Genomic DNA, 17,484 nt, shown 5'->3' with positions numbered 1-17,484 from the left:
AATAAAAAATAAAAAATCATTTGTATGGTCGTTAAAAATCATTATCTTGCCTGGGGTTATAGTTCAGCAGTAGTGTGCTTGCCTAGCACGTGCAAGGCCCTGGGTTCAATCCTTAGCACCACATAATAAATAAATAAATAAATAAAGGTATTTTTTAAAAAATCATTATCTCTTGTTATTAAAACTATGGGGCCTATGTGCTGGGGTTGTGGCTCAGGGGTAGAGTGCTTACCTAGCTCGTGTGAGGCCGTGGGTTCAATCCTCAGCACCACATAAAAATAAATAAATAAAATAAAGGTATTGTGTCCAACTGCAACTAAAAAATAAATATTAAAAAAACACAAAAAATCTATGGGGCCTAGAAACAAAGACCTTTCCATTTATAAAAGAACTAAGTAATCAGTAGAACTTTTGGTGTCTGTTTTGACTGGTGCCAACCAGACTGTTTAAGCAAAAACTAGTGAAGGAAAAAAGAATTAAGTAACAAAACAGAGATGAGGAAGACCAAAAATAAAGCCAAGTTTTGTGGTTTTTTTTTTTCATATCAACATATTTCCAAAGGAATGACATTAATAACAAGAAGTATTTCTTTAAGTTAGAGAATAAATATACTGGGAACTGGCAGACTATTCACTAGTTTCATAAAGCATTTAGAGTTTCAATTATTAAGGCTTAACAAGAATCTACATGTCCTCACTGAAAATTTTCTAAGGAGGCACTATTCACAAAAAGTACACAAATGATCCTGTCAAAAAAGGTCTGCCTCTTCTTACTGCTTCTTCTATTATATGCACAAAAAGCATGTCAAGATGACTCACAAGAAATATCCATTTATAAATCAAGTCTACATTTGTTTACCTAGAGACGAATTTTCAGCTTCTAACATTATTAGACTGACAGACATGAAAAAAAATCAAGATTTAAAATGCAAAACACAAACTGTTATTAAGGTTATTTTACAGAGGGGCTGGGGTTGTGGCTCAGAGGTAGAGCGCATGTGAGGCACTAGGTTTGAGTCTCAGCACTACATTAAAAAATAAATAAATAAACAAAGAAAATAAAAATACTGTGTCCATATGCAACTAAAAAAATTATGAAAGATTATCTTACGAGGGCTCTACCTCTGAGCTATAATCTCAGCCCAAACAAAGGAGCTTTATGATTCCACACTGTACCCTATCTTGAAACAGACTGTGGTTCATGGGGCCATCATTCCAAATGTTTCCTCCCTCATGCTGGAGTTATACATCCACATCCTGCTATGCACTCTGTAGTGCTCATCACTATAGGCAGAGTGCTCTTCACCTTCCCATTTATGTTGAACTTGTCTGTGAGATCTGTTTGATCCACAGAATGTAAATGGAACTGACAGTGAGCCGCCTGCAAGGTGTTAACACTCACCCTCTTCTGCTCCTGTGATCTCCCATGAGAAGATCATCCCCAGGTCACAATCCTTTCAGCTCCAGGTATAGATTAGAGGTATGAGGAGACAACCTGAAATCCACCAAAAAACCTGTTGTTCAGGCCCAGTCCCAACCCAGCCCATAATGGCCAAACCACAGACCTGGAACATGATTATGTTTGTTATTATAACTTTGCTACTATAAGTCACTAAGATCTCAAATTTTAATGTAATGGTCTGTGTTACCTACAATGAAAAAAAATGATTAAAAAGTAGTATCTGTATGTCACAATACTAATTTCAAAATTGTTAATATTGAACTTATCATTGTTGATAATACACATTCTAAATTTTCACTACAAGTACCAGGTAAAATAAAGTTATATTTAACAACAACAAAAAAAAATCCACAGTGCTCTTTTTATATTTTATATAAAATCATTTTTGTATTGCATACCATGTAAAAATGAGGAAAAACAAATCACTGGTGAGATTAGATGTTATAATGAAAAGGTTTTGAGAAGTAGAAGAAAAGTCGCGCAGTACTTTAGTAGTAAAAGAAACACATGGCAGGTAGAGATCTGTGACAATCCCAGGCCTGCCATCCACAAGCTGTGTGCCCACCTCAGGTCAGCACTATTCATAGGAAATGCTCTTTGAGCAGTTATGATTTTTAAAATTTCCAATAGCCACATGTGAAAACACAGAAAGCATATGTGCAGTATAAGACTGCAATAATAATCTGTTTATCACAACAGTTAAACTGAAATGCAGTTCCACAAAAACAAGAAAGTTATGTTTTACAGAAGCTGGGTGTGGTGGCACCTGCCTATAATCCCAGCTAATTCAGCAGGAGGATTACAAATTCAAGGACATCTTAGGCAATTTAGGGAGACCCTGTATCAAAATGAAAAATAAAATGACACTGTAGATATAGGTCAGTGATAAAGCACCACCAGTACCAAGTAAAATAAAGTTATATTTAACAAAAAAAAATTCACAGTGCTCTACTTTTAATATTTGAACTTAAATTTAACAAAATTTGAGATTCAGTTCCTTGGTCACACTAATACTTCTAGTGTTACCGCCACACTGATACTACTGTATTGGGCAGCACAACTGTAAAGTCATTCCATTTATCTGAGGGTAATTTTCTTCATGGATACACTTCATGGATACAAATAAAACAGTTATTTGAGATAAAGAATTTCAAACATAAGTGCTTACAGAGGCTGGGCTAGTAATATGAATGATCAAGGCAATTAAATTGGCATTTTAGCCAACTAATGCCCCCTTCGTATCCTATTCCAAACAGGAATGTTGGTCCCATCTTATGGGACCTCATGACTTTTCCAACAAAGCTGGAAATCTGGATGTTTACCTAAAACCTCTTTTTTTTTTTCATTTTTCCATGTAGACACTACTATGAAATTTTTCAGAGCACTGCATGGGCAAAACCAAAACATGTCCATATGCTGATATTTGCAACAGGGGCTCTAACTTTCCCTGCTCTACCAATCTATGATTTATTTAGAGGAGTGGTATGACTTCCACATCTAGAAGCTAAAACACACAGCTGGATAACTGGCTGAGTGGTGAGCTTGAAAGCCCCTCTGTGAAGTCAAGGTGAAGTCTGAGTTGCCTGGTAGTCTGCGGTGAATGTCGGAACTCTAGGGTGAGCTTAAGCTCTTTCTACGCACCGGGATGCAGAGGAGTCTGAAACGGAATCATGCTAAAGCAGACAGCCTAAGTCTCCAATTCTGGATTAAAAACAATGTGCCAAAAACAGAAAAGGTGGTAGAGCCAAGTTCCCCACAGTGACTATCTCCCTCAAAACCCTGGAACCCAGATCCTAGGGAGCCTGCCTGGGCCCTGCCTGAAGGAACAAGGTAAGCTGAGAGTGGAAAGCAGAGGGGCAAGAGGGATTAGTAGTTTGGGGAGCCATCAGGACCTTCCATGTACACAGAGGACAGAGATGAAGAGGGGTGGCAAGTGGCAGTTGAACTCTGAGGCCACCAGTTCTTAAAGTCCAGGTGAGTCACCACCTGGGAGTATTCTTAACAGGAAGAATCTGAATTCATAGCTTCAAAGGAGATAAAGTGGAAAGTTTTTGTGAATACTATAACACCTCATTTTAGTTCCAGGGTAAGGAAGCCTTGCAAACTGGGATAATAGCAAAAGCCATGAGTTAGGATTCAAGTAACTTGAGCATTAATTCCAAAACATGCCACCGTCTTTCTGGGTGACTTGTTTCTCAAAATTAAAATAGTAATAATGAAGCATATTGCTTTACTCTATAACACAGGGTTGTTTTCAGACCAAATGATATAAATATTAAGCAATCCGGAAGTATAAATTTCTCATAATTTCAAGACTTTTTATTAAATTTACTAAGCAACTGCTAGTGGATTCTAGGAATGCAATTTTTAAAATGCCATTTAAGTCTCTGATTAGAGACTTATTCCAATTGGGGGCAGGAAACAGTGGTTATGGATTCAGGAGGAGAGTGACAAGCACTGACAACCCCATTTCACACTCAAGTACCTTGCAGCCATGTCTAAAGGTTCATGGGGTGAGACCAGAGGAGCTCACATTCCAATATGAACTTAAAAGGACCTCAAAAGGAAGAATGTACCCTGAAGCAGTAGTTCCTAACCTTTTTCAGGTCACTGATGCTTTGAGAATCTGATTAAAACTAGGTTTCCATCTTGGAAAAAGACACATACACAGAAATGACGTGTTTTTAGGAAATTGGTTTAAGGACCCCCATGGATCCCAAACTGAAAATGTTACCTGTAAGAAAGAGAGGGTCACAGACAAAACTCTCAATATGGTCTTAGGCAAAGAGTAGCTGCTAAATAGGAGGCTGTCTTGGAAACAGCTGGAGGCCAAGAATAAGAAAAAGAAAAGACTTTATAAATGTTCTACCCTATTCAAAATATTGCTACTGTAGGCCCCTCAGGAGAGTTCTTAGACCCTATACAAAGGGTCTTAGACAGACTCACAAATACCATCATTCTAGCTAACTGGCAGCCACTGATTCCTTGGCCAGTGTCAACAGGAGGAAGTATCCTCCAGTTCAGCCCCTAGGAATCCTAGCCAAACTCAGAAAACAAAAGGAAAATCATATAAGAAAAATATAATATGTAAGTCTCCTTAAGAACCATATGCACATCATCAATACATTTCAGAACAGGTGGGGGTTGTATTCATTTTGGCTTTTGGAACAGAGAATAGAAAAGAGATCATGTCATAAGGGTCTTAAGGTATCCATGGAAATACCACCATGAGCAGAAGGCCACAGGCCCCACAGTGCCAGTGAGTATCGCAGCAGCAACCTGGCAGCCACACACACAGCAATGATGGGGGATGTAGGGGTGGGGATGGGGGGGGAGATGGCTGATGCTATAGAAACTCAACAGCAACTTCTCAGTGACAAGAGCAGACCTTGCCTCAAAGCTCAAATGGAGCATGGATGCAAACGAATGTTGATAAAATATTTTCATTTCCAAATCCAATCTCACATGAAAATAGAGACGTTTCAGATAGAAGATGTATCAGATATTAAGCTGATGACAGATATTATACTTGATCTTAGCCAAAAGACTGAAAAGCAATGAAATACATTTCAGAAAGTTCAAAGAAAGTCAAATTTAAAATAGATATAATTATCTTAAGTATTTCTAATGACTAAAACATGTTTATGAGAATGAGGACATACTCTGAACTTAGAATTACAACTGTCCAGACATACTTAATGACTTTTTCATAATGTGCTCTTATACTTTACTTTTGATTTTATTTTATTAATACTACATAATACTATTCATATATCATAATTTTTTTAATCTTGACTTTCAAAGTAGGGGTCAATAAAAAAATTAAAATTATCAGTCATGCAATTAATGCTTCAAAGGTATCCAAGACCAGTAAAACTTTGTGGGGAAAAAAAAGTAAAAAACAAGGACTTCGAGCTGTGGCTTTAGATCAGTGGCAGAGCACTTGCCTAGCTTGTGTGAGGCACTAGGTTTGATCCTTATGATCACATAAAAATAAACAAACAAAATAAAGGCATTCTGTCCATCTACAACTACAAAAAAAAAAACACACACACACACAAAAAACAAGGACTTCAGCAAGGACTCCAGTCTATGAAGTCAGAAGCAGGTGAAAAATGTTGCTTGAAGAGACACACTATTCTCCCTTTCTATTTACTTGCCAAGGAAATGCAGTCCCTGTTAGGAGGAGGAAATTTTAACCTATTATCTACGGGTTTGGAAACTCCCCCAATGACAGGGTACCTTCCACTTTGTTATTTCTGTCAACAGTCTACTAGCTGCTTTATATTTCAGAAAGTCTCATGGAATTTTAATTTTTCCAGGTCAGATAGTTAAGCACCAGATGATTTTCCTTCCAAGTGCCATGATTTCAAATGCCACTTCTTGCTAATATACTATGAACTTTATAGCGAATCACATTTTAATATGTATTTTTACAAAATTATTAAGTAAATAATCCAAGAAAATAACTGAGAACACAGCCTGCACATAGCAAGTACTAACTGGATGCAATGACTTTGGTAATGATGATGTGGCCACAGTGACAGCATAACATTCAAATAAGGATCCTTGCCTCATGGTAGGCAGGGACTGAGGTAGTCCCCAATGGTTCCAACCTTCTGTTCTTCATATCCTCACAAACCCTCTTCCTTTGAGTCTGGGTTGAACTTGGTGATTCGATTCTAAGGAACCAAACATGGCAGAAGTGATGGAATATCACTTCCAAGATTATTAAAATACTTTCACTTTCTTTCAGTGCTTGCATCCCTCTTGCTTTCTTGGATCTCTTGCCCTAAGCACAGCCAGACACCATGTTGTGAGGCATTCCTGTGAAGGGCCCTGCAGAGCTGAAGCAAGTTGGAGGTGGATCTTCCCAGACCTGCCAACAACCCCAGGAGTGAACTCTGAATCAGTCCCTTCAATTCCAGTCCAGTGCTGAGAGGAATTCAACTCTGGTCAGCAACTTGACTGCAACTTCATGAGAGACTTTGAGACACCCAGCTAAGCCCAGATTTCTTTCCCAAAGATGTTAGGAGATAATGTTTGTTGATCTAAGTCAATTCATTTTGAGATAATATAGCTTTTAGAGAAGTAGAAGTGGATTTGGAATTGTGTAGTGGACTGTAAGAAGAGTATTTTGAGAATGTAAGAATTTGGGAACATAGCACACACAAGTTTGGACTTCAAGAAAACAGATGGAAGGATTTAAGCAAACATGAGAAAAATTTATCAGAAAGCAAAAAGTATGGAATACCCGAAAGTTTAGTAATACACACCATTATGTATAGTTATGTGACCCAATCATATGCACTTATATAGGAAGTAAAAATTGACAGATAAACAGTTAAGACTTCCTAGAAAATGTTACAGATGTCACTTTGGTTTCTTCTTACTATTTAATACCAAACTACAGGGAAAAGGTCAAATGAGGGGAAAAGGGCTAAACAAAAAACAAAGCCAGAAGCCAGAATTTGATGGTTTCGGAAATTCGCAGCCTCTCTAGACAGAAAATCATGCTAAAATTAAGAAAGGCACCACAGGAAAATATGGCACCACCAGGACACTATCATAGAAACATGATCTCAGGACAAAAGCTGAGAGTATGGTCATAACTCTCTTTATTACAAATTTGGAGGATTAAAAGGAACGTCTTGAGGTACATTCAGTCCCACCACAGGACCTCCAAAGAATGTCTCAGATCCTCTAAACAGATCTTCAAGAAGTTTAAGGGCCTTGTCCCTCACCAGTTTCAGCATACACCAAAGTAGAGAAGAACAAATCTCCAAGAGAAAGGTGGGTGTGGCTTCTGTCTAATGGGAAAAAAAAAAAAAAAACTTCAGGAAGTTTTGCAGAGAGCCCACAAAATTTTTGAGAGGGCTGTATCAGGAGAAACAATGCCAATATGAGTCTGAAGTGAAAAAAGAAGCCACGGATCTCCAAAATTCTACTGGCAGAAAATCTGAAAAAATACTCAGCTGCAAACATATTCTTCTACCTTTCATTTAAAAAGGCAGAATTACTCAAAGGTTAGCACTCTTTGCCCAAAGGTAGTGTCAAGAGACATTGAAAATTATCGCCAGGCCTCAAGATCTAATCAAGAGCAGTTGCCAGCTTGGATTTTAGAATTGCTAAGGACCAGTGACTCCTACCTACTTTACATTTTCAGCCTTTTTTGAACCGAAAAGCAGCATAGGTAGTCTATGTTAAAGGCAGATAATTGGACGGTTTAGTTTCACAGATAAAGAGAAACTGTATTTGAAGAATTACACATAAGGAATTATATCCAAGAAAGCTCACCACACTTGGATCAAACCTGGATGACTTTCAGATTTTGAGCTGATATAGTAAAGAGGATTTAGTTTTCATGTTCTAACAGAAGTGATGTTTGGGGCTGGGGTTGTAGCTCAGTGGTAGAGCATTTGCCTAGCACTTTTGAGGCACTGGGTTTGATCCTCAGCACCACATTAAAAAAGAAAAAAACAACTAATTAATTAATTAAATAAAGGTATTGTGTCCATCTACAAAAAAAAATTAAAAAGTGATGTTTGACAGTATTATTTAACTTGTTTTAGAGCATCCAAACCTCTGAACAGAATGCAAAGTCCTTTTAAAAATTCCCTCTCAGCTTATTAAAAGGTTGTGATATTGAGACAGTATAACAAAAATTACAGATTTATAACATTAAATCTGGCCAATGTAAAACTTGATTAATTACTCTATTTAAACCAAATTAAGTAATCGAATAATTATCACCTAGCCAATTTAAACCTGTTTATCATTAATTTTAGCATTACAGCTATCGTCAAGACAGCACATAAGCAATGTCAAAGCCCTCTCAAATATCTTCATTTGAAATTTTTGTTATTTCTTACAAATTTTCAATTAAGGAAGAAATTTTGAATTAAATGTGAACTGAAAAATGGAATGTTTGATTCCCCTAAAATGATTATAATATTAATTCACTTATTCTCAAAAAAAAGCAAATGATATCATTCAAATGTTCCACAATACCTATCCTTCAGAATGACAGCACATCTTTTACTTCTCTGTTCGCTATCTATCATATTGTGACATTTTATATATGAGAAATAGTTAAAGCAATATTTTTTAAATGTCAGACTCTTACAGAGAACAATTTATTTCATACCCATGTCCCCCTAGGCCATGGGCCTGTTTAGTGAAGCTTATTAGTGAAGGCAATGACTGACAGACATGTCCTCAGTGTAAGCACTCATGGGCCAATAAAAACAAAGAACACAAATACACCATTCAGAAATACACAGCATTGTTTAAAAATAGCTGTGCCTATTGCTATTCAAGCTAAGGAAAGGGTGTTGTTGGGTCTGTAAAGACAGAACAGGGAAGTGAAGGAACAGTGTCTTGTTTGCGAGTCTGGGCTTAACTTCAGACACATGGCAAATGACTTACCCATCTCAGATTTAGTTTATTAACTGTAAAATTCAGTGTTTGTGTAAGGTTTGATCAGTTAGTACATTTCTAAACTTCAGACCTCTCACATGGGTTCTTTTTTAAAAAAATTCTTATTTGTTCCTTTTACTTATATATGATGGTAGAATGTATTTTGAAATATAAATACATGGAGTATAACTTCCCATTCTTGTGGTTGTACATAAGGAGGTGGAGTTACACTGATCATGTATTCATATATGAACATAGGAGAATAATATCCAATTCATTCTACTGTCTTTCCTTGCCCATTCCCCTTCCCTTCCTTATATGAGTTTTTATCACACCGATATAAAACCTATAGGATACTTAGTTAACAAAGATTCACTTTCCCCTAAAATAAACTTCTGGAAAGAAAACTTGACACCACTGTCTCATCAATTAAAAATCTGATTTACATAGCATTAATGGATGGTGATCAATAGATCATTTAAGTTAAAATTACATAACATAAGACAAAACAATTATTAAGTTCTAGCTGTCAGTCTGTTGTCTACCCACAGTCTGTTTTTCTTTGGAAAAACAGGTGAGCAGTCATATCTAGCAAAGACATTCTAGCATCAAACCGAGTTTATCCTTGTCAAGAAAGTACTAAAAAGGAATTATAAGTTTTTCATCATATGATTCAATTTCAGGAAGTATCTGCATCCACCTAAAATCAATTCCACTGCCAACCAAAGTCATCTTCCACAGCCGCAGCAAATGTCCTACACCCTGGAGATGGTGCCTCAGATAATCACAACTGTTACTTTCAACTCTTAATTTTATCTTGAATTCTCAGATGACCCACTTAACCTACTTTCTCCAGCCATTAATATCATCATGAGAGATACTAAAATAATTTTGAGGGCAATGGTTTGTTATGGAAAAAACACAGGCTATAAAGTCACATTAGGGTTCTAAGCTCAGTTTCATTAGATCACATCTCTTCACTGCCAGGTTAATTAACCTAAGCCACAGAGTTGTTGATCAGTCACATGAAAGTGTCGCTGATTAACAGTATCATGCATGTAACATGCTTAGCAGAGTACTTGAACATGGTAGGCACTCAATAAATGTGTATTAAAAATAATTCAATCTCTTCAGATAAATCTTCTAAATCCTACCATGAAAAATTTACTCCACATTATCACTGGCTCCAAAGGGAAATACATATTACCATTTTTCCTTCACAGTAAGCTACATTCATATATACCTTTCATTTCTAAAGAAAGCTAGAAAATTCACAAATCACCTACTGGCCAACACATTTTGTCCTTCATGATAAAACAGGAACATTTGGTTGCCAAACTGAAAAACAGCAACTCTTATCTGCTGTTCTGTAAAGTGTTTTCAGGTTTTCTTCCCCCCACCCCTGCCAAAAAAAAAAAGGTAAAAAGGGTAGAAAAGACAGAGAATGTGTGTCTTAAAGTTTCATGGGCACATAGCTCTGAAAACAGCCACATTTAGACCACAACTAATAACACCAGTACCTATTACATATAGCAAAGGACAGGCCCAATACAAGCAAGCCCAGTACTAACCCAGCAGCAGCAGCAGTAGTCCTGGTCATCTTATACACGGTAGGAATAATGTGCTCCAGGACTCATGCTAGTCACTTTAGATATAGTATTTGTAATTCCTACAAGAGTGCAAGACAGACCTCCTTAGCCCTAATCCAAATGTGAAGAAACTGAAATCCACAGAGGTCCCCAGTCTACTTGAGATCAACCTATTGGTAAACGCCACCACCTTTGCTGCCCGAAGGAGCTCTCCCTTCACTATTCTCTACTGTCTTTTTTAGAAGATATGAATAAGAACCTTCCTCAGTGCTTGAAAAGTCATCAGTTGATATCAATCCCCTTTTTTCTCCCTCCCCTCTTCTGGTTTCTCTCCATTATTTTGCTTTTGGGTGCTCCATCTTCAGTCTTCATTTTCCCAACTTCAATTCACTTATTCCTTCAGCCACTGAAATGCAGTCTTGTATCCCAACCCTACAGGAAACTGTCCTTGCTGAGTCAGGAAAAAAAATTTAAAAAGTGGAGGTAAGGTTTTGGAATGCACACTAAAAGTGCTTTCATAATACACAATTCTCTTACATGGTCAACCAGTTATTCTCATTACAGAGTTGGCATGTTCCATTTTACAGGGATGACTAAGACACACATCATGTATAAAACTGGTTATATATTTTTGTATGAATCATATGCAAACTGAATCAGTTTTTAAAAGTAACTAGAGCTTTTTATCTTTTAATTGGGGAATGAATGTATATGTAAAAACCTACTGAATTTAAAGAGCATTCTTTTAAACAACAGCTTGATAAAAACCTACTTTCAAACTGTATGATGCGCATTAGTGAAGCTATTTCACCAACAATGTCTAATTGATATTAATAAATCCCAACTTTGCCCTTGATTTCGACTACATCTACCATAACATTGCCCAGACTTGACACCTATATTAGAAGTCTGTGAACCTCTCTGTTGCACTTGAGTCTCCCCAATAGACCAAATGCAAGTTCAAACACTAATGATCATGATAGCCTATTATAAATCCTATTATCCCGATTATTACACATGAAGAAACTGAGTCACAGGGAAGTTCACTCCCTTGCCAAATATCACAGTAAAAAGGATAGCAGAGAGTTAAGCCTATGTGCTCAGACCTGAGCTACTACATCTACTACACCTCACTTCCCTCCATAAATAAGCACATTCTTAGGCAGAGAGAAGACTAGATAGATACAGACCTACTATTTACTGAGTACCTACTGTAGGCCAGGTACAAGGCAGTGGAAGATGAAGGAATTAAAAAAAAAAAAACCCTTGATCCTGACTGAAGAGATTTTTCTGTTTTGAAAGAAGATTCAGCCAAAGTGGAAAATCAACATGTATCCAATTTCAACAAAAAGTCTTCATGTTTAGACTAGTGGGCCATAGTAAGTGTCAGAGAGCATAATACAAAGGACAATAAACTTAAACAAATGTGACTCTTAAAAGCACCCAATTCTTTTATTTTAATTATCCATAATACACTTTTCTGAAATAGGAACATTTAAAACATTATGTAAACCTTTTTCAATGTTTTTTTTTTTTTTTTTTGGTCATCATATGGAAGATAAAAGGCACCGTAGTACTGTAACCCAGTGTTGTTTTAGGAACATGGGGCTCCTTGCCACTAAAGACTATTTATAAAACTGTTTCACAGTTATCTTTCTCCCAGATCTTAATGCACATGGTATTTCACTTAAAGTTGCACCCCTCTCCTAATCTGGGATGATCCAGAAGAGAGTCCATCAGTAACCATACTCTTCATTCTATATTTAAACATCAAGGAAGAATCCTTTTCCAGAGTAAAGTCCCCTGGATTTATGCCTATCTGTCTATTCTCCTTGATGTTCATTTAGAAATATCCAAAGTACGTGGCTAACTACAAAAACAAATTCTGTCAATTTCAAAATTTGTACAAACCTGGGAAGAGAAAAAGAGACAAACCAACTCAAACTCTGATAATAATAATAACAGCTGGTCTTTAAAGAGCAGCTGTGTGCCAGGTATGCGCTAACAGTTCTATGTGAATTATTTTATTTAATCCCCAAAACACCCCTGCAAAATGAGTCATCCTAACTTCCATTTTATAAATAAGAAAAATGAGGCCAAAGTTCATACAAAAAGTCGCAGAACTAGAATTTGAATCATAATCCAAAAACCTGTCTGGCTTTAAATCACATGCTCAGGATAAGATGCAAATGTCTCTGGGGCCTAACCAAGTAAAATAAATGTATGAAGTGGCTCAGTTTTAAGATTATAAAGCTGTGTTCCTCAACCATGGCTGCACACTGGAATTACCTGGGGAGCTTTAAAGACTACTGGGGCTTGGGTTCCACCCCTTGCAGATTGTGATTTAATTGGTCTGGGAGCTGCTAAGTGATTCTAATGGGCAGTCAAGCCCAAGAAACACCACTGATAGGTACATAGAATGGTGCACTTGAAAAGCAGTGGAAAAAAAAAATTAAGTGTAAAGTAAATACTGTGCTGTTCAAAGGTTGTCACTACTCTGCTACCAGCATGTGACCTATGCACTACTCCTCAGTGTAACTAAGGTGCCAGTATGGGAGCTAGAAACATTGATGATGGATGGATGGATGGATGGATGGATGGATGGATGGATGGATGGATAGACAGATGATTGATTGTTTGAATGAATGACAGAGTCAGACACAGACATGGTTTTTAGTGGAGAGGGTAGGCTAGTCTCTCAACTTTTCCCATATCACCTCTCACTGTCTCCTGTTTATAGGACTATTCCACCACAAAATGTACTCAGGGTAAAAAGTAACCTACTTTCAAAGGAATCTCTAGAGTATAGCCTACTCTTCATGTGAAGATGAGCTAACTATGCTCATTTAAAAAATGTATATTATCAGACCAAAGTACTTGAATTTTTTCAAGAGTCAGGTTTTTTAAAAGAAGGCCGCTCAGAATTAACTCTGATTCTAATCCAAGCCAGGTCAAGAGATCTTACCTCACTAACAAGTCTTAAGAAGGGAGAGTCTGATGCTCTAAAAACCCATCTATGCAGGTAGTACATGAAAATGCTAAAAAATATCATCTGTCATTGCAAAAAGAAAGAAAAAGTTGCATGCCATCAGAAAATGTTCATTAAATGGCCTGCAAACGTGAAATTCAAAATGTTACAGAAGAGTGAATCCATTAAAAAAAAAAGAAGACACTTTAATCTGCTTGTGAAATAATTCTTCCTACATAGTCATATTTTAAGTGTTGCATCACTATAATCCAAGAGGAAGTGGCAAGAGAGTAAATTAGGAAATGAACTTTAAAGCCACCCATTCAAACTAGGTAGAAATATTTTCGTCTCCTGCTACAAAGCAAAAGTTGTGCATGTTAATGATCCCCTATTACCATTTTCCACCCCTCTCCCTACAACCCCACAGAAGGAAGACAAATTAAAAAAGAAAAGAAATTGAGATTGATTTTCAAGTGGAATAGTGCGAAAAAAGCTGTGATTTAGAAACCAGGGCCTCTGTCAACAAGTTCCAGCTTTGGCAGTTAAGGCAAGAGAGCTACTTGGGCAAAATATTTTGTTGTTTAGTTTGATTTTTCAAAAAGCAGAGACACAGAAGCAAAGCCTAATAAAGCAGACAGAAGTGCCTGGGATCAACTTCTCACCACAGTTCAGAATAATTCCTGTTGGTTGTTTAAATTAATACATATGGATTCTCCTTTTGAGCATCAGGTACTACACAGTACCAAGGATGTAATGGAGAAAATGAAGCCCTGCCTTCCTGGGTCTCCTAAATAAGAAACTAAGGCACACAACCTCACAATGCATGCCCCTGCCACACCTCTGTGAAAATCCAGTCCTCGTTGTTGTCCAGTCCCTGTGTCTCCCCTCAACCCCATGAACTAGCAGACAGCAAGTTCTTCTGTTGGTCCTGGTGCACTAAAATTCACAGGGAAACTGCTGGTAACTTCTAAATAAATAATGCCCACCTGCCTTACCCTCCTCATACCAACAACTCATGGGTAAATCTGAACATACTAAAAGAAAAATTTTTAACCTAAGAGTATGTCAAAACAGGTTTTCCTTTTGAGCCAAGCCCAGCCACATATTTTCATTGCCTGTGGCTATGAAAGCTCAGTGGGCTAAAAATACTTTCCTTTTTCTAAGTTGGGAAGAACAAATGAGTCCAAGCAATCAGCTGTGTATCATTTTCTCTCATCTTAAAGTTTTTACTAGAAAACACCCGGAATAGCTGGAGCAAGGAAAAGGCATCTGTTTCATATTTGTATTCACACACACAAACAAAAAGGACCCTCCAGCTTGCTTCTGCCTAATACTATAAAATAAGCTATATTTGCATTATCAGCTAAGACTGTCAGCATTTCACTATTTATCACTTGGGGGATGTTGGAGGATGGCATATGTGTTGAAAACAAACCACAAGTAGAGGTGAAAGCTAAAAGCTTTCAAAAAATATATACATATATGTGATGACTATGTCCTTAACAAGACCACATGGTACAGTCATGTATCATTTATGTTGAAATTTACATTAAATGATATTCCAAACTAGAAGGACACAAGCTTTAATTCTTTCTACAGATTTTGCACATTATGTTTGCTGTGCCTGACAACGTGAAAAACTGTTTCTGCCCTTTGAGTTCCCAAGACTAACTGTAAGAGACAGACAGACACACACACACACACACACACACACACACACACACAGCTCTCTGATGAATTAAATGCTACTCAGGAAGACAAATCTTTTTTTTTTTTTTTTTAAGACAAAATACCTGCAGCATAGTGAACAGTTAGGTAGTGTGGGCTTTTCCCACACACCCAACAGCTCTCAAATCACCCTATTAAAGTATCAATTTAAAAAAAAAAAACTAGCAGGTTTAGGTCCCATTCAACTGATACTAGTTGGGGCTATTATTTTTCCTTGAAAAACATCAGTTTGAGAAATCTCTGCTCAACTCCTCATTTCTTAGGCGATTGGTAAAGTCAACTGGAAAGCAAACACCTAGAAACCACGGAACCATACCTCTCTGGGATAGGCTGGTAGAAGCGCCTGGAGAGTTACCAGTATGCCTGCTTAGACTGTAGCTGGGCCTTTGACAAGTGCTGGGTTAAAGTAGTCCCTAATCACCCGCCCACCAAACGCCCCGCTGCAAGATGGACTGGTGCTACAGATTTCAAAGGAAACCGCTGAAAGGAAGGAAGAGAATGGGGATGTCATCTTCCCTGACACTTGGGCGGGGGACGGGGCGGGGGGAGCCCTGCACCGCTCATTCTGATGTCCCCGAAGGTCAGAGGTGACAGCCTCTGTGTCAAAGGCTAATAAACGTCACTTTTCCAGCCTCGCTGAAAGCACAGGGCAAAGTCGGCCAAGGGCCGCGCGCGTCCACTGTACCTTGTAACTGGGCAGAGAGGGACTCCTGGTGCTGCTGGTACTTGAGCGCCACCGCCTCGGCTTTCCGCAGCTGTGTCTGCAGCTCGTAATAGAGCATCGCGCCATAGAGAAAGCCAAATACCACGGTCAGCAGCAGCAACGTCTGGAAGATCCGCTTCTGTTTTCGGGAGCACATCCCGTTTCCCATAGTCCCGCCTAAACCCTGCGCTGCGGCGGTACCGGTCGCCTCCTCTCCTCCGTCCGAGCGTGCGTTCAGCAGCGGCCACCGCAGGAGGTGGCCGGGCGCCGCATAAGGAGACGCGAGACACAAAAGCGGGGCTGGAGGGGAAGTGGCGCCCGCTCAGCCCCCGCGCGCCGCGGGGCGCACAGCCATCAACGCCGCCAGGGCAGGGGCCGCCAAACTTCTGCGAGGCTCGCTCTCAGCGAGTGCCCGGGCCCAGGAGGGGGCCCTCCGCATACTTTAGAACTGGCTGCCCTAGCGCCAGTCCCCAGACACCGCCTGCTTTTTTCCTCCTCCCCACTTTTTGGCCTCGCTGTCCCCGGCGGCTCTCGGGAGTCCCGCCCCGGCTGCTCCCCGCCCCCTCGCGCCGGCTCCCACTGCACGACTTTGTTGCCACTAAAAGAGAGGGTGCTAGCCCAACAAAGGGAGTGGGCTCCGGGCGGCGCCCCCGCGCTTGGCTAGCCGGGTGGGTGGATAGGTGGGGGGGGCAGGTTGCTTTGGCCGGGTTTGGGGAACGGTGGTACAATGTCACTGACCCGGCTGCTGGAGCCTCGGCCGCCGCCACCTCCCACCCAACTTACGTGTCACCCACAGCCCCGCTATTCTGGCCAACGGGATTCCGGGAGGAAGTCCCACTCGGGCTTCCCGCTCATTGGGCCGGTCCGAGCCGCCGCTCCCTCCCTTCGGGGAGGCAGTGCTAGGCTCGATTGGACACACGCTTTGTCCGTCCGACCCCGGGCCGCGCCTTCCCTCCCAGATCGGGGCCGGCTCAGGGCTCCGTGGGCCGCGCGATTGCCTGGCGCCGGGGTGCGCCCACGTGGAGCCCGGGCGGGTCGGGGAGAGGTGGAGGAGCGGGAGACTCTGGGTGGGCGGGGGACAAGTCTGGGCCTGAATCTGGGTGAGGTTCCGTGTGCGTGCGTCTGTGTGTGTGTGTGTGTGTGTGTGTGTGCGCGTGCGGGGGGGGGGCGCTCTTGGAAGGCACGTGGGGAGTAGTACAGTATTTGCACAGATGAAGACGTGGATGGCAGAAACCGCGTGCACCCTGCTGAGTACTCCCTCCACTTTTTTTTTCTTTCACTCTTCTGTGTGATGCGGCAGCCACAGAGGATAGCCACAAAGTCAGCACAGTCTCCTTAGTTGAACAGGAGATGCCCTGTGGACTGTCTTGCCCCATCCAATTTACTAACCAAGACGCTTGCGTGGTCACAGATGGTATGACAGGAGTTGGGAGACTTTAAGCTTGCTAGACTAGTACTGCTCAACTGTCCACGTGGGGTGGGGAAATCAATTTGCTGTTGGCAGAGAAAAAGACATGATCTCATGTATTTCCCCTGGCTGTAAATAGAATAATTTAAAAACAAATCTTACAGGCTGAAATGAGTTTGCATTCTTTTTGTCATATGTATTTGTTTTA

The 17,484-nt window shown here is 39.8% G+C and overlaps 1 protein-coding gene and 1 non-coding gene across 6 annotated transcripts in view; both read right to left on the bottom strand.

Moving 5' to 3' along the window:
- Golim4 (golgi integral membrane protein 4) overlaps positions 1 to 16,686 on the bottom strand; it is a 75,909-nt gene extending 59,223 nt beyond the window's left edge. For all 5 annotated transcript variants that reach the window (XM_071615500.1, XM_071615502.1, XM_071615501.1 and 2 more), the window contains exon 1: positions 15,851 to 16,686. In XM_071615500.1, coding sequence (XP_071471601.1) covers positions 15,851 to 16,037 — 187 coding nt within the window. In that variant the 5' untranslated portion in view covers positions 16,038 to 16,686. The remainder of the gene's footprint in view (positions 1 to 15,850) is intronic.
- LOC114098124 (U2 spliceosomal RNA) lies at positions 4,837 to 5,020 on the bottom strand. Its single transcript, XR_011708442.1, has one exon. It is a non-coding gene; the product is annotated as a U2 spliceosomal RNA (small nuclear RNA).
- Positions 16,687 to 17,484: the final 798 nt, after the last annotated feature.

The sequence above is a fragment of the Marmota flaviventris genome, chromosome 8 (assembly GCF_047511675.1).
Source record: "Marmota flaviventris isolate mMarFla1 chromosome 8, mMarFla1.hap1, whole genome shotgun sequence".
Lineage (NCBI taxonomy): Eukaryota > Metazoa > Chordata > Mammalia > Rodentia > Sciuridae > Marmota > Marmota flaviventris.
Note: the sequence above shows the minus strand (reverse complement) of the source record. Positions and strands in the feature narration are given on the sequence as shown.